The sequence below is a fragment of the Equus caballus genome, chromosome 4, assembly GCF_041296265.1.
Source record: "Equus caballus isolate H_3958 breed thoroughbred chromosome 4, TB-T2T, whole genome shotgun sequence".
NCBI lineage: Eukaryota > Metazoa > Chordata > Mammalia > Perissodactyla > Equidae > Equus > Equus caballus.
This window is the reverse complement of record NC_091687.1, coordinates 6,946,018-6,969,168: the sequence shown is the minus strand read 5'-3', so window position 1 is coordinate 6,969,168 and position 23,151 is coordinate 6,946,018. Positions and strand designations below refer to the sequence as shown.

The window sequence follows — 23,151 nt, the reverse complement described above, 5'->3', positions numbered from 1 at the left end:
CCAAGGATATGGATGAAAATTCCTACTATAAGACACAAAAACAGATATGAAACACATGAAAAAATATGCAACCTAATTAGTAATCAAATAAACGTCACTTAAAATGAGATGGAAACATTCACCTACCAAATTGGAAAATCCTTTCTAAAAAAAATCTTTTTAAGGAATGTTCACATTCCATAGGCTGATGGTAGATGGGAGTAGGTATAATTTTACTGGCAGACAATTTGCTAACATGCATCAAAAGCTTTAAAATACTTATAAGTGTTCTATAGCTTAATCGTGGTGGTTACATGACTGATGCATTTGTCAAAATTCAAAGACCTGTCCACATATAAAGACTGAATTCTGCTGTATGGAAATTATTCCTCAATAAACTTGACTTTAAAAATGACTACATCCTTTTACCCAGCAATTTCCAGGCTAGGAATTTACCTTAAAAAAAAAAAAAGGATAATTTTGCAGTGATTTGTCTGCAAGAATGTTCATTAGAACATTGTTGAAAATTGTGGAAACTTGAAAGCAACCTAAATGTCCAACCACTGGGGATGGATAAAAAGCATTTACGAAAGCACCTGCAATCGCCTGCTCTGTGACTACTAGAATGATATTGTAGAAGAATATTTAATAAGCATGTGAAAGTGAGTTAAAAAGCACACAAGTAGTGTAATCCCATTTTGGTAAATGAAAACGAAATACTTATATAGAAAAAAGAATATAAGTTTACAGACCAAAATATTAATAGTGATTTTTCGTTTTGCTTTTAGATTATCTTGTCTGTGTCATTTGCGTGTGCAGAGTAACTGTAGTAATAACAGTCGTCATGCCTGTGTCATTCTATATGTCAAGGCTGGACCGCGTACCCACCCATCACCCTGGTCACGTGCAAAACCCCAGGGACCACTCTGCAATTTTTAGGCGAGACGATATATACAAAATGCCTGGCACAGAGTCCAGCCCGTAGCGAGGGTTCAGTAAATGTTCGTCCTCCTCTTTTTCTCCCTGGACGGTAAATCGACTCTGCGTCTCTCTCTGCTTACTCGCCACGAGGTGGGAGACTCGACAGACCCTAAAGACTGTTGGGGCTGTTCCTGCTGTGGCCCAGGCATCCCTTGTCCCCTGGAAGCAGTCCCAGTGCATTAGTGCTCCTGCATTCTTAATGACTCCTCTTACGTCCGGAAATCAGTTTCTTTTGCTTATCCACAGGACCCACCGAAGTGTCGCTCATTGCTTGGTAATTACACAGGTTAAGGGCCGACTTCACCCCAGGCACCCGTCTCATTAATTTGCCAACTCGCACAATTTTCACAAGGGCATAGATGGGGATGCCTGTTGACTTTGAATTAGAGTGCATTCTGATTTTTAATTATTTCCTATCCTTCTGTACACTGGGGGCTCTAGGCAAATCCCGGGCTGTCTGAGCCCACTGTGTGGTCAAACTCTTTAATAGAAAATTTTTGAGCAGGGAAATTAATCTGGGGCCAAGTTATAACACCAATCTATAGGTGCTCTGTAAACACTGGTTAGGCAGCAACACCCCGATTCATCCGCTGCTGTGGCATGCAAAGAGACACGTTAAAGGAGAAGAGCGGACCTGTTTCTCTTGCTGCCATCTCACTGATAGAAGGGATTTCTGCTGGCTTGAATTGACTCTGTTAGTTCTGGTTTAAACACACAAGGGTTGCTACTACCAGAAAGAAATTTCAATCCCAAATTTAACTGCATGGCCCATACTTGTTAGATGCAGTGTCTAAATTCTAACTGGCTGTGTGGATCTGGAGACTTGGTGCAGATTTAATTATCTTTTGCTTAAAGGTAGTATGGAGCAGTGGTTAACGGCACAGAGTCACACCTGGCTGCCTGGATTCAGGTCCTGGCTTTATTACTGACAAGGCAGACCTCAGTTTCCTCATCTGTAGAATAAGAAGAATAATAACAATACCCATTTCATGTGGTTGTGGTGAGGTTTCTGTGCTATGTAAATGGTTGGCTCTTATTAATAATAGGAAGAGAAGTTGCATTATTGAACACACACTTATCAATGCTGAGGAGGTCACCTTCCCATCAGACTACCTGTCCAAAATGTCTCTCAGATAGCCAAGATGGCGAGGTGGGTGGGAGTAGGAGATAAGCCATACGCCAACCAGTGTTGAGGGAGGGCTGTGGAGGCAGGCAGACGGAATCGTCTGGCAGCCTGGCTACATCTGCAGGTGGTTCTCTCGCTATGAGGGGCGCAGCTGAGCACGTGCTCCCCGCACTGGAGTCCCCGAAGTTTCATTTCTGCCCTTTGTACTCAGCCATAGGTCTGTGAGAGCGACCTGACCATGCTGTTGTGGCCCGGAGGCCTGCGGTGGGAGGGACGATGAGGATGTGGCTTGGGGAGCTCAGGGGGAAGCACAGAACACAGAAGTTACTGGCTGTAGCAACAGAATTTTCCCTTCTGCCAGGGCTGCCTGGCATTGACCGCAAACATCCTCATTCTGTCCTTCCCAACTGCCTGTTGAAGGCTTTGTATTACTGAGTGGAGAAGACGGGGTCAGGGAAGACTCTGAGTCCAGGGACCTGGTTTAATGTACTCGTTCGTTAATGAGTGTGACTGGGGGGGACCCTGTAATATTGTTAAGGTCATTCGCTAGAACACTCCCCATCAGCAGCTAATAAATAGATTGGGTCTACACAGGACATCTGCTCTTAATTTCGTAGTTGATTCAAATGCCTCCATTACGGCACCCGGCACCAAAGGAAAGGGTTGCTTTTACAAAGCTCTGACTCCCATAACTCTTGGGAACAAAGGAATTTGTTACCATTTCAGGGTCAAAACTTTGACCTGATTTGTTAACTGGCCCAACTGATTAGTTCACTAAACTGAAAACAAACTACTTTCTACGCACAATCTACTAATTTCTTAACTACCAATGGGCAGTGGCTGCTTTAGACTGTCCAAGGTCATACGAAATAGGCCTACGTTTTCTTAAAACTAAACTCCCCCATTCTCATCTAGAAACAAAGTGGAAGTGAAATATTACTGTAGACATCCACAAGAATGAGGAAGTAATCTCAGGACCATAAAACAGAAATTCCAGTTAAAGAATCAAGGGCTGAGAGGAGAGAAAGAAGAAAAACTCACAAATATTCATCAATGGCAAGAAATCTTCTCATCCGCCTACTTTTCCTAAATAGTAATGTTGCCTCAGTCTGCTAGAGGAAGGAGACAGTGGAGAAAAATATTATTTCAGTCAAAGACAGAGGAGTTTATTTTGTGTTTTATAAAAATCAAGGATTTGGCTAGGCAATGTCTTTAGAAGTTATTTTTGGAAAACAGAGAAGGTCATTGATTAGCAGACCTAATAACTCAGGAAGAAGCACCTTCTGGTAAATCTGAATGAAGCGTGTGTCCAACACTTGGCCGTGCATTTGTTGAGTTTGAATTAGGATTCTTATCTTTAAGGACTGCTTAAAAATGATTCGCAGACTAGTTCTGTCTGCCAGCGGAAGGGCTGTACTGCTGTCTTCTCAAATATTTAGCTAGAAGGTCGTTAGAAACCTAATGGTTACAATTAAACTGTTCTACTTGAGTCAAATATTCTAAACAGACTGTCTGTAGGGGTGGGGGTATGGGTTTATATATCTTCTAGCATTGTTCCAAAAAGAACTGAATGTGGCTTATTTGGACACACAAAAGTCAAAATAACATTAATTAGAAGTGAGTAGAAAAAAGAAAGAGAATAACAAAGGAAATGATCCACAATGGGTTTGGGAAAACACTACACAAATCCTAAAGACTTGCTCTGAGCGGTCTTCAAACGTGTCTGTGGCCAAAAGGAAAACCAAATCTGTACTTCATCCAGTGCTCAGAAGATTTAAGAAAACTATTTGTTTAGGAGAAACACAGCTTTTCCAGAGACTAAGATCGGAATTTCGCAAGAGACCTTTATAAAGAGTACACTTTGTAACATGGTGAATAATGTCCTCGATAATATTCTTACGGTAGACAAAACAGTTCTCTAAAAGAAACTAAATATGAGAGAATGATGCCAGTTGGAAGGTTATTCTTGTTAACTGTTTAAAAGTAAAGGGGTCTGATATCTTAGGCACTGAGTCACACAGCATGCCGGTGGATTAACACACAAATACAACCCAAGACCATCTTTCCAGTCTTGTATTCATCTCTTTTCCAGAAATGAGAAAAAATTCAGCAAGCTCATTGAGTCCTAACAATTCTATAACCCCACACAAGTCCGCATCTGGGGGAGACATCACACCAACACATCAAACTCCCACAAATGGCAGAGGCTGGACCCTTCCAATGGAGAGAGAGTGAAGGACGGGAGTCTTCAGACTTGGATGGAGGAGGCTGAGCTTGGCCTCGCTAGCAGTCCAGGGTGTAAATCCCAGGAGGGACTCTTTTATCATCTCAGCATATTATGGGCAATTTGACAGGTAAACTCATCTCCCTGTTGACCTAAAATAGGCCTTTAATACAGCAATTTGCGATTCATCGATTGAGCTCCAAATGACTTCTTTGCTTTGCTCTCTACCGCCCGAATCCAGCTTGGGCACTGTTTCAAATTTCCTTTGTGGACTCAAATTACGCTACACACTCCCATGTCTGCCTATGTTCCATCCATACTGGACAACTGCACTTTTTCTTCCCATATATTGATACTAAACCCTAACTTCATACCCTTGCACATGTGATTCTTTCTGCCTGGATGTTTTTTCCCTTCTCTATATCTGCCTGGTGAAATGAAATTGAACTCAGCCCTTAAGGCCCTGATAAAAGCACTTCTTTCGCTCCACAGCCCTTGTCTGTTCCCCAGGGCGGCATTACTTGCTCCCTCTGCGAACCACGGTTGAGCATCTTGGTAGGAAGCTGTGTGTGTATATCTTCTGCTGAGCGCTGGGGCTGGGGCTCTGCACTGTGTCACCCGGGCCCAGCACAGCATCTGGCACACTGTGGATACTCTGCAAATACGTGATAAATGAATGCCCAATGTGCAGAAGCCAAGTTCAATGTTGGGCAAGATTTATTGCTTTAAAATCAGGATGGATTGGAGAACGATCATATTTGTACAGACGTCTTGCCTTGTCAAGAGCAGAACTTGAGGCTTCTCTGTGTCGGGCCCAGTGCCTGAAATGCAGTGTGGGTTTAACAGGTGTGTGGAGGCACAGTGCTGTCTTGGATATGGAAGAACAGGGCCTGGGGACTACAGTAGGATGGAGCAGGAGGCTGAGAAAGCCCAGCCTGGCAGGTCACAGGTATAGACAGTTCTAGGTGTAGACAGGTGCAAGGGTTGCCACGCAGGAAGGGGAGTCAGAGAAGCGGGAATAGTGAGGCAGCCTCAGTCTACAGGAGAGTGTTAGATGGCAAGGTCTCTGTGGTCCCCATGTCCCTGTGGCCCGGTTTGGGGACAGTACTTGAGTCTCCAGGAGGCAAATGGCAGGAGGGAGCAGGTCCCAGTCCCAGAAGCAGGTTACCAAGCAGGGCGCTGGGGGAGGAACTGAGGCAGAAGCAGTTAATATAACCTGGGGTTGAGATGAGAACTAGATGGCAGCAGAGATGGACTTTGAATAAAGGTTCCTAAAAACCCTAGTCAGGACTCTGCACAGAGACTGGGCGTGGGGCTGAGCCCGCAGGTCGAGGGGCCTGGGTACACCCTGGCATGGGGACAACACTGCCAGAAGTGGAAAGCAGGCAGGGCCGGGGAAAACTTGCCTCCCAGATTAAAATAACACAGTGACGGGGTGCAGACTTGTCTCCTGTAAAACACTTCTGAAGAGTGACATCTAGGGGCAGTGCCTTTTGAGCACGCTCAGGCAACTGCCTGCCTTGCGCAGAGGTGCTTGTGAAGACGTCATCTGGCTCCCCTGATTGCTTCAGCTTTACCTGACATGCATTTACTTAGTGCCTACTGTGTGCAAAGAACATCTTCAAACTGCCTGTTTATACAAGGCCGAGTTGTTCGTGCTCCTTGAAAACTGGCCTCCTTGAAACTGCCAATCTGTGCCTGAGTTACTACTTCATAAACTGATAGAACATCCTGTATTATGGAGAAGGAAGAAACCCGAGGGGTCATCTCATCTCATCCCACTCCTGCCGCACGCAGGAACTGCCCCTCCATCGTTCGCTCCTTCCCTCAGCCAGCCCCAACTGGGTGCTTACTATGTCTCAGCCCCTACGTGAGGGATTCAGGCGAGACGTGGCCCGGCTGCATGAGCTTACTCTAGAAAGGGAGAGACAGAGAGCAGACTAGTACAAATAACGAGATGCTGTAAAAGCAACAGGCAGGGGCTGTGGCAAAGAATAACACGAGAGGCCTCATTTAGAGGACGGCTCTGAGGAGTGACGTTTAAGCCGAGACCTGAAGGGCAGCGGAGATGCAGAGGAAGGTCACCGTGACCTGAGAGAGGGAATGCAGGGAGAGTGCCAGGGGGGCCAGGTTGGCGGCCAGGGGCTCCACGGCCCAGGGCCTGGGAGGGCAAGCTTAGGTATTGAGATTTTCTTCAAAGTGAGATGAGGAACCACTGAATGGTTTAGAGTAAGGCAGTAACATTGACTCTATTTCTTAACTTCAGTTTTTAACCAAATTCTGATCAATTTACAACCTTCTAAAAGACCAGATATCTAATATAATGAAGGAAAAACAGTAAAATGTTGACAGTGCTATTTTTAGAAGGTGAGATAATGTTTTTTTTTTAATATCCTCCTGATATTTTCAATATTTTGCTGGCTTTCGTGTTTTTAAAGGATTTACTACTGTTAAAATTAGGGGGAAAAATCCCATGTTCTTATTTAAAAATAAACAGGAAGCCAAATTTCATTTGCCAGTGATATAAATGTGTTTGTATGTCGTATATGTTCTATAATTGTTCAGTGAAATTTGAAACAAAGTGGTTCTAGAATAAATTTCCAGTGGGTAAAACATCGTTTTCTTTTTTATCTCTTCGGTAACGGAGAGATTTTTCTAAGGAGAATTTATTTATCAAAACCGTCATCATTGAAACATATCTGTTTAGTGCCCTGTGTGTAGCATGCTGCTCCAGAGGCTAACAGATATTTCTGGGTCAAATAATAGGCCTTGTTTTTTTGTCTTTTTGGCTGATTACAGCTTATTCCTGAACTCTCTCCCTATTCGAGAAATAATGTCTGAATATGGTCCTAGACTACACTGTTTACATGGGAAGGAGAGAGATATGGCATAAAGCAGAGCCCTCCTCTTTCAGTTCCCCTGACTTCCATCCTCTGGCCACTAGCTAGGTATATTTTTAAGTCTTTGCGTAGAAGGCTCCCCTCACCCTTCAAAAAAGTGGGTTAACTTTTCTCTGCCCTTCCTAACAGGTTATTCAAATGTGCTGCATGCATTAATTAACTTTATCTACTCAAAATTAACGATTCACTGGAAATGAGGACACCTTTAATTCAGAATGTAAATATATACAACATTTCCCAGTTACCTAAAAATGGCAGCTTTATTATACAAGATCCTGAGATGCTATTTCGAGAGTTTAGAGATGTGTTCCCTGAGCTTGAAGGACTTCATCTCAAAAAGGGAACATAAAACTAAGAAACAGAAGAGCTTCTGGAAGGCTTAGGAGTATGCAAAAAAAAAATTGTCACATGATGAGTCAAATGATGAAAAACCTTGCTGCTCTTGTTTGTCAAGCTGGAAACTTTAGAAATTCTGCATGTGTATGATTGTGTACGTCTATGTATGTGTGTTCCGCTCTTTTCCTGCTGTGAGTGAGGAGAGGGAGGCACACCTGGGGGTGGGCAGAGCTGGGACCCCACCTGCTCTTTCACCAGAACACTGCTGCCCTGTCATGTTTTGTACACTGCAGTTCTGCTTAAGACCTCATTTCAGAGGGGGCTTCTCAACGAAAAGTTTTCAAAGGTTGAGGACCTGCTGGGATGTACAAGAGAGGCTCCCGTCTGTGGAGTTTCTGCTCTGGTCCAGGCCCTGGGCTCAGCATTCAACATATTTCATTTAAATAATCCCTCAAAAAGCCACATGAGGTAGGTCTTAGTATTTCCACTTTACAGATGATGAAACCGAGATTCTGCCAGGACAAGTGATTTACATCATGTGCACAGCTCTTAAGGTGCAGGGCCAGAATTCAAGCTCACGTTTGTCTGCTCCAAAGTCCATCCTTTCAGCCCCAAGGCCATGCTGGATCATCTGCATTTAAGGCTCAAAATGCATATATCCACAGGCCCTTAAATAGTACCCCAATACTCCAAAACACTGATAGATATCCGTACCAGTACAATAAAATTTACAAAGGTGTGTTCTTAGTGGTGCACAATGCCTAGACATTGCTTTAGTGAAAGAGGTTTTAAAGACTTAAGAAACAAGCCTTGGTCACAAAACATGGAGAAATGCTCCCAGACTGGGAGGATAGACCGTGTAAAGCTCTGTGCGAAAATTTGTTGCTTTGGGTGGAAGCTGCCTGGAGGGGGAGGCGGCCTCTTCTGGGCCTCCCCATACCCTAACTCTTTTAATTAAGGAATATTTCGAAACTTAAAACAACAAAGAAGACAAAAGAGGAAGTACGGCTAGGATTTTAAGGGTGACATGGCATTAGAGGGTCTGTGGGAATGTTGTCAGCAACAGGACAGATGGGCAGACATTCTGGGGAAAACCACTGGCAAAAAGGAAGAGAAGATACACACAGAAATGAAGAGAGACTGTTAGCGAGGTCAAATTCCTGCATCTGTCTGACTCTGTAAACAGCACTGCTGCCACTGTGTTTGTTCAAAGCTACTCGCAAGAACCCCACCTCCAGGAGAGGACAATGGAGCATTTCCCCCCCTTTAAATGGTAAAATTCTTCCAGGTTTTCTTTTTTTTTTTTTTTTTTGTGGAACCATTCTTCTCTTCCAGGAAGTTGTCAAAATATGAGATTCTTAACTTTAAAGAAAAACAGGACTGAAATATGTCAAATCCCTGGAAATAGTCTGAAACCCAGTTAGTTTACACAGAAAAACACACACGAAAAATCCTCAGACCATCTGGCCACAGAGATCTCAGTTTCTCTGACAACACTCCTGGAACCGCGGGGGGGGGGGGGGGGGGGGCGCAAGTCCTGTAATCACCAAATCGAAAACTAGCCAGGAGAACAAAGAGGAACAGCAGCTTTCAAAACCACACACCCGAGTTCCTGTTCCACTGAGCTTTAAGGCCCGTGTCATCTCGCATGGATAACGTGGGAGTCTAGGAAAGACTCAGGAAAAAGACTCCTTCCCAAAATGCTGAGTATGAATTGAACCACGTTGAAGAGGCCTGAGGGAGGGGCTCTTGAAGGGAAGCCAGGGCAAACGTACAGCAAAAGGAACCACTCTTGGCCTCTGTTGGTCTGTTTTGTGTTCATAAGGCCATAAAATAGGTATATGATAGTAGTTACAACTTTTCTGAGTTATGTTCCTTCCCAGGTATTAAATTTGCAAGTGTGTAAATTTTACTCCTTGGGTATTTGAAATTTGATAGTCAAAGTGGATGTGGACCAGGAAGGAATGAAAAAGAAGGGAGAATGTGAACACTCCCAGGGAGGGGGGTCGGCCCACAGCGGAGCTTGCTTACAGGTAAGCAGGACAAGCTGGAGCTCTCTGTGGAGCCTGTAGTCAAGCTGACAAGATTCCAAATGAGAGAAGGGACTATCCCTGACAAAAATGAGAGAAGCAGACAGTGGTGCAGCAAGAATTCCCTGTGTTGGTAACTTGATAAATCCACGCTTGTAGCAAAAGTCAAGAGAAGCTCACTATCATTTGAGAGTCCAGAAAAATACACGTAAAACTTGGATCTTCCAGGCGATGTCTTGAACAGATAAATATTCAAAAGCTAAGAGCTGCTTGCCAGGCAGTCTTCCCCTCAGCCCTCTCTTCAGTACCAGCATCCTTCTGGTGTTCTATATTAGCCATCCCACCAATTACAGAATACTTGTACTTGCTATTTGGTTTCAGGTGGGAGGATTACTGAGAAGCATCATTGCACTCGGGGAAGGAACGGAGAAGATGGGGAGGAGGTTGGGGTGGTCACACCAGAAGGGAGTGGGCAGAGGCGATAGGAGCCTCAAAGTGGAGCAAGAAAGAGGTGAGGGCTGCTTCAGGCACCAGCGGCTTGGTGTTGGCAGTAGGCAGTCAAGAGGGAGGCCAGTTACCTGAAATTTCTGGAAGTGGAGGCTTGTCTTCTTTCCAGAAGTTCCCATCACAAACAGGAAGTCTGGGGTTAGCACAAACGGCACTCTTTCTTTATTAATGCCCAGGAAACTTTTGTAATTCCCAAGAATGTGCCCAAAGTCAATATGAAATAGATTTCCTGAAGAGAAGAAAATGACTGACATCATTATACTGGCATAAGCGCTTGTAACCACACTCTGGTTTATTTCTTGAAATATTTTTTTAAGTTGCCTGAAAATGTGCTATCTTGGGTAAGAGAGCTATTTTTACACTGTTTTATCAGCCTGTGATATTTTCGTCTTAGCAGGTGTGTGTCGTAGTAGCCACAAAGCACTCTTTGAACCAAGAGTGTTGTTGATATTCTTCCGGTGTTCTTTAAATGACAGCTGGATGCCATTAAAAAATCCTCATCTCAGAATTATTCTTAGAAATATAAATCAAAACTCTCTGGCTAATAGGTCGTCATTATGCTCAAGACTCTCTTCTCCCTTTATGTAACTCAGGATAGACTGCATTTCACCCCTTCCTGAGGGAGAAGCATTCACCTTGTCCTTTTGAGTAGCATGACAGAAATAAACCATTTTGAGGCTCCTTTGGGTCAATTTCTACTACCGTCACCATCACCACCAGTTACCGTCATCTCTTCTCATTCAAATAGCCCTTTATCACATGTATGGTCCATAAATGTGTCATCCCTTTTGATTCTCACAGAGAGTAAGGGATTTACCCCAATATGGTGCTTTTCTAGACTCTACTCTTAAATTGGTCCAAACTTCTTAGAGAACAGTTTCCTGGCATGGTGGCCAACACTGACCACTGTCAGAGTGGCCATTGAACCAGTAAGGAGGGGTAGATTATAAAGGCACAGCATTTTGGATTTAAGGATATCTGTGAGTTCCTTTTGTTGCTTCTCTGCACATCTGACACTAACTTGCCCACCTTCACTAACTTCTGGGATATGATTCTATTCTAGCTTTCTAGCTACTCTCTGACTTTTCCGTCTTTCTTTCTTCCTTCCTTCCTTCCTTCCTTTCTCCCTTCCTCCCTCCCTCCCTCTCTCTCTCTTTCTTTCTTTTTTATTTTTTGAGGAAGATTAGCCCTGAGCTAACATCTGCTGCCAATCCTCCTCTTTTTGCTGAGGAAGACTGGCCCTGAGCTAACATCTGTGCCCATCTTCCTCTACTTTATATGTGGGATGCCTGCCACAGCATGGCTTGACAAATAGTGCGTAGGCCCGCACCTGGGATCTGAACCAGTGAAGCCCAGGACGCCCAAGTGGAATGTGCGAACTTAACTGCTAAGCCACTGGGCCAGCCCCTGACTTTTCTTTCTTAAGTCTCATTTCCTGCATCTTTTTCTGTTACTTACTCCTGGGTCCACTCTAGGGTGATAACAGCATCTATGTCCCTACACGATAATGACTTCTAGATATGTGCTCCAACGTTGAACTCCACTTAAAAATTACTCTGTGCTGGCGGGGGGGGGGGGGGTGGGGGGTGGGGCAAGGGGAAGGGAGAGTCAGTGTCCAATGGGTCCAGAGTCTCAGCTGGGGACGATGAAAAGGTTCTGGAGGCGGATGGTGGTGATGGTCGCACAACAAGTGAATATACTTAATGCCACTAACCTATACGCTTAAAACTTGCTAAAATGATAAATTTTATGTTATGTATATTTTACCACAATCAAGAAAAGGTACTCTACAAATAATAAACTCACCCGTCTCTGTGATCATAATATTATCATTGTGCCTGTCGCCTATTCCGAGAACAAAGGTTGCCACACAGTAGCCAGCACAGGAATAAACAAATCTCTCCACTGCTGCCTGAAACTAATTAAAACGCATCTGAACATTAGTTGTGTTCTAATTACAAAGAGCAGCGTCAATTTATTGCAAAAGACTTCCAAGAAGATACTATTCTGGGAACCATTTTCAGAGGGCAAGTTAGTTGCGCCTGATTTCATTGATGTTAGACCTATTAAGTGCCAACTTTCTCATCACTACTTATATATATTCTATATTTTAGGTGAGGATTCGATGAATCACGATAGCACGGGGAGGAAACAAGAGTCAAAGGGCAACAGTAACTTAATCAAAGGGCTCACTTCCTCTCCGTGCATCACTTGGCCAACAACCATTCAGAACCCATAATAATTTTGCCTTCCTTGGTGAACGTGTGTTTTGTTTGTGACCACTTACAGTATGCATGGGTTCACAAATCCACATGTATAACAGACTAATAAACGCTACTAATTATATTTCCTCCCCAAAAGGCTGTTAATCGTGCAAATGAGAAGTGCTAATCCTGAGCAGCAGAACTTTAAACAGTCAGCTTGTGAAGGATTCAGCATGTGTTCTTCAGAGGAACGGTGGAACCGACATTTTCAGCATCTGTAATTTACCATTTAGGTTAGAGTGCGGTGGCAAATTCTAAATTACTTTAGAGGGGATGTGGTGTTTCCTAGGTAGGAAAGACTTTACACATGGTAAGTAAATTTTTCTGCCGAACGACAAAAATAGATGGTCATAAAAAGTGCTAACGAATTACTTCACAGAATCAAATTTTATGCAAAGCTCGCTTGATAATCAAAGCAGCAGCAAATGCTCATGGTGTTCGGAACTGAGCGCCTCTGTTTTATACAGAAGTGCTATGTCACCACAGAAAGTACTCAAAGTCCCCACAACCTGATGAATAAAGGACTTCACCAACACGTCGCAAGGCATGATGTTGGTAGATCATTTGAAAAGGTGAAACTGCTATTACTATATAAATGATAACTTGTCAGGAGCCTTCGGAGTAGGGGAAAGCTGGAGCTCACCTTTTCTTCAAGAGGGCATCTCTCTTTGAGCCAGTGACTCAGGACTTCATCCTTAAATGCTCCCGTGTTGCCCACTGTGCTTTGCTGAATTTTGGCAATTGTTGTGGCATCTTTTACAATCTCGATCATTCCTACGGGAGGATGCACAGAGTTTGATGTACACTGGGGCCTCGTGCCTGATCCAGAGGAGGAATGGCTATGTCTTTGTTGAGTGGAGGGCAGAGGGCTTTTTCAACCAGAGGGCTATTTTCTGGGTTCGTGCTGTTGGTTTTCTTAGGAGGAAGAGAAAGAAAAGGAGGAGGATATGGAAGTTGTGGGGGACACCCTTTCAATATCCCTGAATGAAGAGGAAAGGGTGGGTTTTGAAAGGTCCTAAGTAAATGCATTTCTGTGCTGAGAACTTCCTTTCTCACTCGGCAACCTGTGCTTTTCCTTTTTTAAATTACAGGGTCAAATGTAAATGGTTTTGTACAGCTCTGAAATCAGAAACTTGAAATAAAAAGGTTTGACTGAAACTGAAATGTTCAATGTCTGTAAAAGTTCCCAAGAGCAGAGTATGTAATAGCTTTGATAATTCGGGGATATTAAAATAAGTGACAGATCTTTCCGTCTATTTTTAAATGTTATTTGTGAGAGAGAAGTTTCCTGTGCAACGAAACGAGTTAAAGTTTAGAGGTGGAGAAGTCAAGAGCAGGGAACAAGTGCTTACTAAAATCGTTTCCATGTATAGTCACAAGGATTTGAATCATGCCTTCACGGATTTTCAACATATCCACATTAAATTTAGAGTCATATTCACCAGCCTTGCAACATCTTCTTCCTTTTCATATGCATGATGATTGTAACTTTTGAGTTATTAAATGACTACACTGAAGGGATTATGACCCTTTAAAACTAGCCGAGTGGTATATTCATCTCCCGAGGTAACCACATACCAATTTTGTCCCCAGTCGAAATGCAACCATATGGCAGGAGGCACAGATCCAAGGATTCAGTCTCCCAGATAGACTCCATGATCCTTAGAATCTGGGCATCAAAACACAAAAACGTTTCCATTATAAATATATGTTTTTCTTCTCCTTTAAAAAAACAACAATCTTATCTGGTAACACAAAGTATACAAGTAAACATAAAATTTATCAGTAATGGTTGTACTTTCATTTATCAACTTAGTACTTTAAAGTTTCCTTTTCTTAGGAGCCTGTTAATTTTGGTCCCTGGGATGTTGGGGAGGAGGATAAACGGATTTCTTCCGGGGTAGGTTTTAGATAGGATTCATCTATCCCAACGTTCCACTCTGGTTATGTGAACGACAAAACAAAGTACATAACGGGCAAGCGCAAACTGTCCCTCAAAATGAGAGGACGAATAGAGTGATGTGCTGTGTTTTTGAAGTGCCCATCTTCGAATAAGTCAAAAGATTGTACAGATTTATTGGAAATTTAATAAACTTTCAAAAGTTTGGAAAGATTTCTTTTTATTTTTTTAAAGTACTTCCAGGACAACACATATGCCATTCTTGAAAAGAGAGCAAAGGGTATTATTGTTTCCATATTAGAAATAAGTAAAAACAGAAACCGAGAGAGAATTGAAAACATGACCAGTTTTTAAATAGGCTACATTTAAATCAATGTGGTTTGCCTATTTTAAATAAATCACACTAAATATTAGAAATTATGTTACCTCTACAAGGTTGAACGACTAGATTATGGAGAATATCACTCTACGGATTTGCAAAGCTAAAGTTAAGCCAGAAATGTTAGAAAGTATGAAAATGATTAACATTGCTACCTTCACCATTCACCTTGTGCTCTAGGAATCCATTCACTGTTTTATTTAACTGCATGATTTCTCCACTCGCCTACCTATTCATCTTTTTCTCTTTCCTATCAAATCATTCACTTGAGTTTGTGTATGTGGATGTGTATCGAAGTGAAGTATCTAAGGAGAGCACCTGTGGGCATGTAGCTATGTCTATGAATAAGTGTCAAATGGATGCTAGGAGGTAAATACGTCTATATTCTATATTACCATACTAGGGATGGGGTGTATAAAAAAGAGGTTAGGTGAGGGAAGTATGTCTGGCTATTTGGGAATGTTGGATTTGCATCTTCTCAGGAATGGACAGAACGGTGATGCTCACTAGATTGCAAATCTAATGGTCCACAGCCAGATTCCCCCAGTGAGAACTCTCTATTATGTAAACTTTGGTCACTCACTGTTCATCATACAAAATAGACGAATGGGAATAGAGTCAGTAGAAGGCATTTTTTAGATCCAATACAGAATTCTTTTTTCAGATAATTGAAAACAAATTTCTTAACAGTAGCGTACCTGTAAAATAAGCATGTCTTGGCGCAGATCGTCTCCATGTTTAAAGATAATTCCAATGGTTTCATTTGAGAGAGCTGTAGGGTCGGCACGTTTAAACTCAAGCCACAGGGGCTTCTTCTTGGAGGCCATCACTTTGCATTTTTCAATCTGGAAGAAAACAGTCACGTGTTTCCTACCCACAGATGAACACATATGGTGGAGACACACATCCTCTTGCAAAGCATCACCATAAACAACCAGGACAAAGTCCTCTAGTTGGAAAATTATTTTCAATGGTTTGGGTAAAGAAAACACAACAAGTCTTCTCATCAAGTCTAAAAACACTAGCAAGATTAATTTACAGCACTTAAACCAGTGTTTCTCAAAGTCTGTTCCATGGAACCCTGAGTCTGTGAAGGTGCCTGAGAGGTTTGGCAGATCCCATTCTCTGCATGCCCCACTCCCATAGGGGTCTGATGCTCCCATGTCCCCGTTATTACAGAGCAACCTTGCTGTTATTTCTTTATATATTTGGGCTTCCTCTAAGATTTAATTTGAAAAAAAGAGTTGTACTGCTACCACAGTGTCTAAAAACTATTATTGCAGAATCAGATGCAATAGGCCAAATCTAACAAGATGAAATTTAATGGCAATAAATGGAAATCTAGCACTCAGGTACAATGCCTCTCCCTCCAAAAAAACCCCCCATACATCTAAATAGATTCAAGGTGAAAGAAATGTGGCTTAGCAACCACTCACTTCAAAATAAAAAAATCTTAGGAGTTTTAGCCAAAAGTGAATTCACCATGGATCAAAAATGTGATGTGGTCTTTAAAAGCAAACGCAATTTGAAGCTGTATTAATTCGTCATTATCCCTGCCAATCTCTAAGTGGATAAGGCCAGTGGATAGTGTGTGCTTTTGCTGTCGGGCCAGTTTACTTCTAATTGTATAGAAAATTAAACACGAAGAGATGAACTTCCCCTTCTGTCCAGGGGAAATATCTTTCAAAAATGAAAGTGGAATAAAGAGTTTTTCAGACAAACAAAATTTGAAAGAATTTCTTGCCAGAAGACTTGCACAATAAAAAATATTAAAGACTGAAGGGAAAATGATGCCAGATGGAAATACGGACCTATGCAAAGCAATGAAGAGCACCAAAAATGGCAAATGTGTGGATAAATAGAAAAAAAAGTCTAATCTGTTAAATATATTTTTAACTTTTTTTTTCTTTTTTTTTATTAATGTTATGATAGATTACAACCTTGTGAGATTTCAGTTGTACATTTTTGTTAGTCATGTTGTGGGTACACCACTTCCCCCTTTGTGCCCTCCCCCCACCCCCCTTTTTCCCTGGTAACCACCGATCAGATCTCCTTGTCAATATACTAACTTCCACCTATGAGTGGAGTCATATAGAGTTCGTCTTTCTCTGACTGGCTTATTTCGCTTAACGTAATACCCTCGAGGTTGCTGTGAATGGGCGAATTTTGTCTTTTTTATGGCTGAGTAGTATTCCATTGTGTATATATACCATATCTTCTTTATCCAATCTATATTTTTAACTTTTTAAAGCAAAAATAGTAAGCATGTATGGGGTTTATAACATAGGTAGAATTTAAGAGCATGACAAAAATAGTATAAAAGAGGAGAGGAGGTTAATGGAAGTATACTCTTGTAAGATTCTGATGCATATGTGAAGTGGTTTATTATTTGAATGTAAACAAGAGTGTGTGGCATTGATATAAGGATATTTATTTATTTTTTTGAGGAAGATTAGCCCTGAGCTAACATCTGCTGCCAGTCCTCCTCTTTTTGCTGAGGAAGACTGGCCCTGAGCTAACATCCATGCCCATCTTGCTCTACTTTATACATGGGACCTCTACCACAGCATGGCTTGCCAAGCGGTGCCATGTTTGCACCCGGGATCCGAACTGGCGAACCCTGGGCTTCCAAGAAGTGGAACATGCGAACTTAACCGCTGCGCCACTGGGCCGGCCCTTGATATAAGGATAGATATTTAGATCAATGGCATGGATTAGAGAATCTAGATGTAGACCCACATATATACGGTCAGTTGATATTTGACAAAAGTGCCAAGGTATTTCAACAGGAAAAGGATAGTCTTTTCAACAAATGCTGCTGAAAAAGTTGGATATTCAGATAAAAAATGAAACCTGATCTTTACCTCACACCATACACAAAAATTAACTCAAAATGGGAAAAAGACAAAATGTAAGAGTTAAAACTATACAACTTGTAGAAAAAAATATTTGTCACATTGAATTAGGCAGTATTTCTCAATTTTGGCACTATTGACATTTTGGTCTGGATAATTTTTTGTTATGGGGTGGCAACCCTGTGCATTGTAGGATATTTTGCAGCATTCCTGGCCTTACCCACTAGATTCTGGTAGCATTCTCCCAGTTGTAACAAGCAAACTCTTCTGCATACATTACCAAATGTCCCTTGGTGGATGGGGTATGGGGAGGAGTGCACCTCTGGTTAAGAATCACTGGATTAAGCAACTATTTCTTAAGACACAAAATGCATGAATCATAAAAGAAAAAGTGATAAACTGGACTTAATCAAAATTAAAACCTTCTGCTCTTTGAAATATACTAATAAGAAAATGAAAAGGCAAGCCACAGACTGGGAGAAAATATTCATAAAATATATACTCAATAAAGAATTTGTGTCCAGAATACATAAATAACTCATAAATAAAAATAAGACAACCCGCATTAAAAATGAATGGAAGATGTGAATAGAAATTTCTCAAAAGAAGATTGAAAATAAGCGCTTGAAAAGATGCTCAACATAATTAGGGACGTGCAAATAAAAACAACAGTGAGATACCACCTCACACCCATTTGAATGGCTACAATTAAAAAGGCTGATGATAAGTTTGGTTAGCATGTGGAATAACTAGAACTCACATACATTGCTGGTGGAAATGGAAAATGGTACAGTCACTTGGGAAAAACCATTTGGCCCTATCTTGCAAAATTAGACACACACCATCTGACCCAACTATCTCACTGTTCAATACTATTCAAAAGGCAAATGGAAAACAAATTGAAGTGTATCCATAAAGGGAATACTACTCCGTCATAAAAAGGAGCAGACTACCGCTACGCACAGCAACATGGAGGAATCTTAAAAGCATTACGTTAAGTGAAATAATCCAGATACAAAAAATCCATACTGTATGATTCTACTTCATGAAATTCTAGAAAAGGTAAAATTACATGATAGAAAGCAGAGCTGTTGTCCAGGATCAGGGACAGACGGAGGAAAGGACTAGCAACAGAGGGGGACGCGAAAGAACTCTGTCCATAACCTTTCTATGGAAATGTTCTATATCTTGATTGTGGTGGTGGTCATAGGGTTCTATAGATTTGTCAAAACTCATTGAACTGTACATTTAAAATGGACAAATTTTATTGTATGTAAATGATTCCTCAAGAAAGCTGATTTAAAATAAAATGGAGGGGAGATTGCTCAGTGTTGAGGTTTTTACTACCTAGTGGTGAGAGAAGGGCTTGACAGAGCCCAATGAGGGACTTTCCAGCTTCCCTGTCTCGACATAAACATTAGTATTTATCTCCTAGCCCTGTAAAGCATGCAGAGACATTTTCAAGACATAGAGACCACGTGGAGACATGGAGCTCATACTCACCACCAGCGCTCCTGCTTTCAGCCCAGGATCATAGGGAACTCTAAAGCTTTGAGGGAGATTCAAATTCTGCAGGTTTTCAAGCTTTTGCTTAAGTTGCGATATAACTGTAATTGTCAAAAGCACACAAGAGTCATTGTGAGTTCAAGAAACTATCAATATTATTTAGAACATTTCCTGAGACCACAGCTATTCAAAATGTTCTATACATTAGGTCTGGTGTGGAGGAGAAAAGGGGGTGGGGTTCTGTGTTTGAGGAACTAATCATTCGAGGTGGCAGGAGAAGTGAGGCTTACAGTGAGCAATAGAACCATGTACGCATACTCAGCGGGGACAGAGACGTGAATGTATGTGGGAGCCCAAGACCATCAGGTGGAGAGCGACGTTTTAAGGATAACGCTAAGGAATTGATACTGTAGTTTTCTTTCCAATATGTGAAACTTTAAACTGCCATCCGATTTGGGGAACAGACATTTGAAGACCACATTAAATGGAGTTCGGTTAGGATTCTGTAAATTCTTTTCAAAAGTGGAAGTTAAGTTGTGCAGAGACAATGTCACAGCCTCAAAATTCTAAAGGCAAAATATGTAAATTAAAACTTACTCCCTGGATAACAGATAGACTGGAGGCCAGTACAAATGTTTCCCTTTCTTACAGTAAAAATAAAAGTAAGATTATTATCACCATTATTATTTTTTGGAGAGAGCATTATTGGTGCATTGGAAAAGAATCAAAGGGAAAAAAGGGAAATTTAAAATACTCAGAAGTTTAAAATATCGACCGAAGGGCCAACCCCGTGGCCGAGTGATTAAGATCATGGGCTCTGCTTTGGTGACCCGGGTTAGCTGGTTCAGATCCTGGGTGCGGACATGGCACCACTCATCAGGCCATGCTGATGAAGCATCCCACATAGCACAACCAGGGGGACCTACAACTAGAATATACAACTATGTACTGGGGGGCTTTGGGGAGAAGAAGAAGAAGAAGAAGAAGAAAAGATTGGCAACAGATGTTAACTCAGGTGCCAATCTTTAAAAAAAAAAAAATTGACCAAGTATCTTAGTGAGTGTCCATTACGAGCCATAGTGCTGGGTCTAGGTACACAAACATGAAACATACTCAAGTCTCAGACAGTTTACTAGACCAGCAAGATGTGTTAATGAGTATAATTTAATGCAGTGTGAACCCAAAGCTAAGGGAATACAGAGAAAGTGTGATTCTCCTAGGACACGGACAGGATTTCCTGGAAGACTATATTGGAAATGGTTTCAGAGAGGAGATGAGATATATATATATTGTAATATAAACTTTTCTGATATATATGTGTATATATACATAGAATATATATATCTATCTATGAAGGTATATATGGATATATATACTTAAAAATTTAAAATAGTTTCTCAATAATTCATTACTTTAAAACACTGAAAATTTGAAAATTATATGCATATACTGAAAGATGGGGAGAAAAAGGTAAATATTTGGAAATAACTAATCTTTTTGTGTGTGTGCACAATTGTTCCTAAAAAATACATCTTACATCTGCACAACGCCCTTTAAATTAAAAAAAAAATTAATATGGAGTATCATAAATTCATCATTAGAATATATATACAGTTAAGAAATACTAACTTGCAAAGGGAGAACTTTCAATTTGCTTGCTCCATGGAAACAGAAGATTGAAAAATTTGTTCTTGGCTGCCTTTAGGAAGGTGCAGCAGGCCTTGCAGAAGAAAGAGGAATGAGAGAGACGATGGCATTTGGAGATGAAGGCATTTGGAAAGAGGATCGGGAAAAGGTCACCACTGTACCTTGAGAACTGACGTCATACTTTTCAGCTGAGAGCGATTTAATGTCAATGGTGACTTTCTGTAACACCTCGATGACTTGGACTTGCTGGGTAAAGTCGTGCAGCATGGCCATACCACAGCCTCTCAGGTAGGCCTCCAGGATCACAGCGAACCTCTGCTGGTAGTGCCTGGACTGGGCTATCTCACTTCGCAAGAACCAAAACAAGAAGTGACCAATTCTTTTGTTCTGAGGGCGGGAACAAGAAGGTCGAACTTATGATGACTAATGCTCTAGATCTATGAGCCAATTCTGGATAAGTTTTGAAATGTCATGCTATTATCAAAATGGAAGCACTTACTCTTAAGCCACGCTTCAGCAGAAATCTGACAAGGGCACTGTCATGGTATGGTTCAAACTTCACAGCCTGCAATAAGAACACACAGGCATTTGTAGGACTGCGTTCTAGGTTGGTTAATCAGGAATAGGAAATGGAGAAAAATGGGTGCTCTGCCTTACTGGGTTTTTGTGGCTAGGGTGACAAGAATCTTATCAGTCACTTAAGGACAATCCTTTCTTTGCGAGGACACTTTGGGCCAGAGTGAACCACTTGCTTAAGGACGGGGATTACAAGCCGGAACTCGCCACTCATAGTCACGTGACTTGATAACTTCACAGGTGAAAAAGGAGAGGCTTTTGCTCCCATTAAGGGCTTACTTGATTTATTGGAAGGATAGAAGGAAAAGATGGAGATGGGTATAATGAATATATAAAAGTGGAAGGTAAGAGAGGTTGTTGGAAAGAAAATAGACACAGAGATATAGTACACGTAAGGAGAAAAATATTTGTTATATATGAAGATCCTGAAATCCTATAAGTTGTCTGCTGCTCAAGATGTGTGTGTGGCATCTCACTGGCAAATCACTGAGCTGCCTCACAGCTGCTTACTGCAAAGAAACAGCAGGCCCGGATCAGTCCACACAGAGGGACCACTACTCCCTGCCACCCTGTGGGGTATGCAGAGCTTTCTGTCTGAAAATCTCTTATCTTATATGCTTGCTCAGGTTTAGCAGTGTTTAGCAGTTCTCACTTCACTTGGCTAATATAGAGATATTGACTTTGGTGACAGCTCTGTGACTGAAGAAAAAGAACCAATAAAATGTAGAAAATAATTAAATCCTAGTGGGTACATGAAGATGTGTTATATCATTTTTCTGTACTTTTCTGTAAGTCTGCAATAGTTCATAATTTTAAAAGCAGCAAGCCTAACAAATATTGTTTGATTACTATAGATGCAGATATAAAATTATAGGGTAGATGTCACGTATAAGCATCATGAGAGGCTTAAAATTGAATATCTCAGAGTATTTCCTTTGTAAATAGATACGGTCCATCCTTTTTCCTAAGAAACAGGAGAAATTCCCATCCCACTTTATGTTTTAGGGCCTGGGGGCTTTTTGGTATGATTTCCAGTTGTTACTGTGGTTTTCCAGTTTGGAAATGATCGATCCCGACTTGATAATATTTCGATTATCCCCATACTTTCCATGGGCGTGGTCAAATAGGTGTCGTTGTAGCTGCGGCTAAGATTGCAATTCTGAGAATGTGGCTATTTAGCCACTGGTACTCACTTCAGAAATGTTTTGAGTTTCTAACCCGAACGTGAATCTTTCTGACCTTCTTCATGTTTCACTTCTGTAAAGATAATGCGGATCTCACCTAGCAGACCATTTTAATCAGGAATGAGTCATTTGGCTGTATCTGAAAATGTCTCAAAGAGTTTTACAAATGACTACTCTTCTTCAAATTTATGACCACAAATTCAATGTTCATATTACTTATTGACCTCTTTTATTTAAGTATTTCCAAGAACACTACTCATTTTCCAATTCTGCAAAGTTTACTTGTGAAAATAACAATACAACATAATTCATGGTAGCCTTGGGGACCTGGAACAGATGTCATCCAAACTTGTTTTATGTTCTTTTTGTTATGGACAGCTAGAAAACTGAATGTACTTTGATTATTCTAAAGTCTTCATTAGTGTTATGCCAGGATCTGAACTCGCGGGCAGAGAGAAATATTGGATATATGTGATAGATGAAGATAAAGGACGAATGTAATGTTTCAAGGATCTGCCTAATGCGAAGGTGCAGATTCAGAGCTAAAGTTGGGAGTGTCCAAAAGGCTCAGCAGAAAACTCCAAGGGCTTCCTGTATATTTAGACAGTGAGTAGACAGTTTAGTGTCTAACACTTAGCCTGGCGAATCCTAACAATCTTGGGTCAAACATCACCGACTGAGAACCGTCCCTGGCTTCCTTGGTCTAAATTAAGTGTCCCAGGACCCCTGACTATTTTCTCATAATACCCTGTGGTTT

The 23,151-nt window shown here is 41.4% G+C and overlaps 1 protein-coding gene across 8 annotated transcripts in view; it reads right to left on the bottom strand.

Annotated features, from left to right (window-relative positions):
• PIK3CG (phosphatidylinositol-4,5-bisphosphate 3-kinase catalytic subunit gamma) overlaps positions 1-23,151 on the bottom strand; it is a 34,323-nt gene that overhangs the window by 5,782 nt on the left and 5,390 nt on the right. For 5 of the 8 annotated variants that reach the window (XM_023638882.2, XM_023638881.2, XM_023638885.2 and 2 more), the window contains exons 3-10: positions 21,134-21,199; positions 20,796-21,021; positions 18,985-19,088; positions 15,325-15,471; positions 13,926-14,016; positions 12,991-13,121; positions 11,890-12,001; positions 10,155-10,312 (exon numbers count right to left, since the gene is read on the bottom strand). In XM_023638882.2, coding sequence (XP_023494650.1) covers positions 10,155-10,312; positions 11,890-12,001; positions 12,991-13,121; positions 13,926-14,016; positions 15,325-15,471; positions 18,985-19,088; positions 20,796-21,021; positions 21,134-21,199 — 1,035 coding nt within the window. Of the gene's footprint in view, positions 1-10,154; positions 10,313-11,889; positions 12,002-12,990; positions 13,263-13,925; positions 14,017-15,324; positions 15,472-18,984; positions 19,089-20,795; positions 21,022-21,133; positions 21,200-23,151 lie in introns of all 8 variants that reach the window. The other 3 variants (XR_011438095.1, XR_011438096.1, XR_011438097.1) reach the window with 2 other exon arrangements.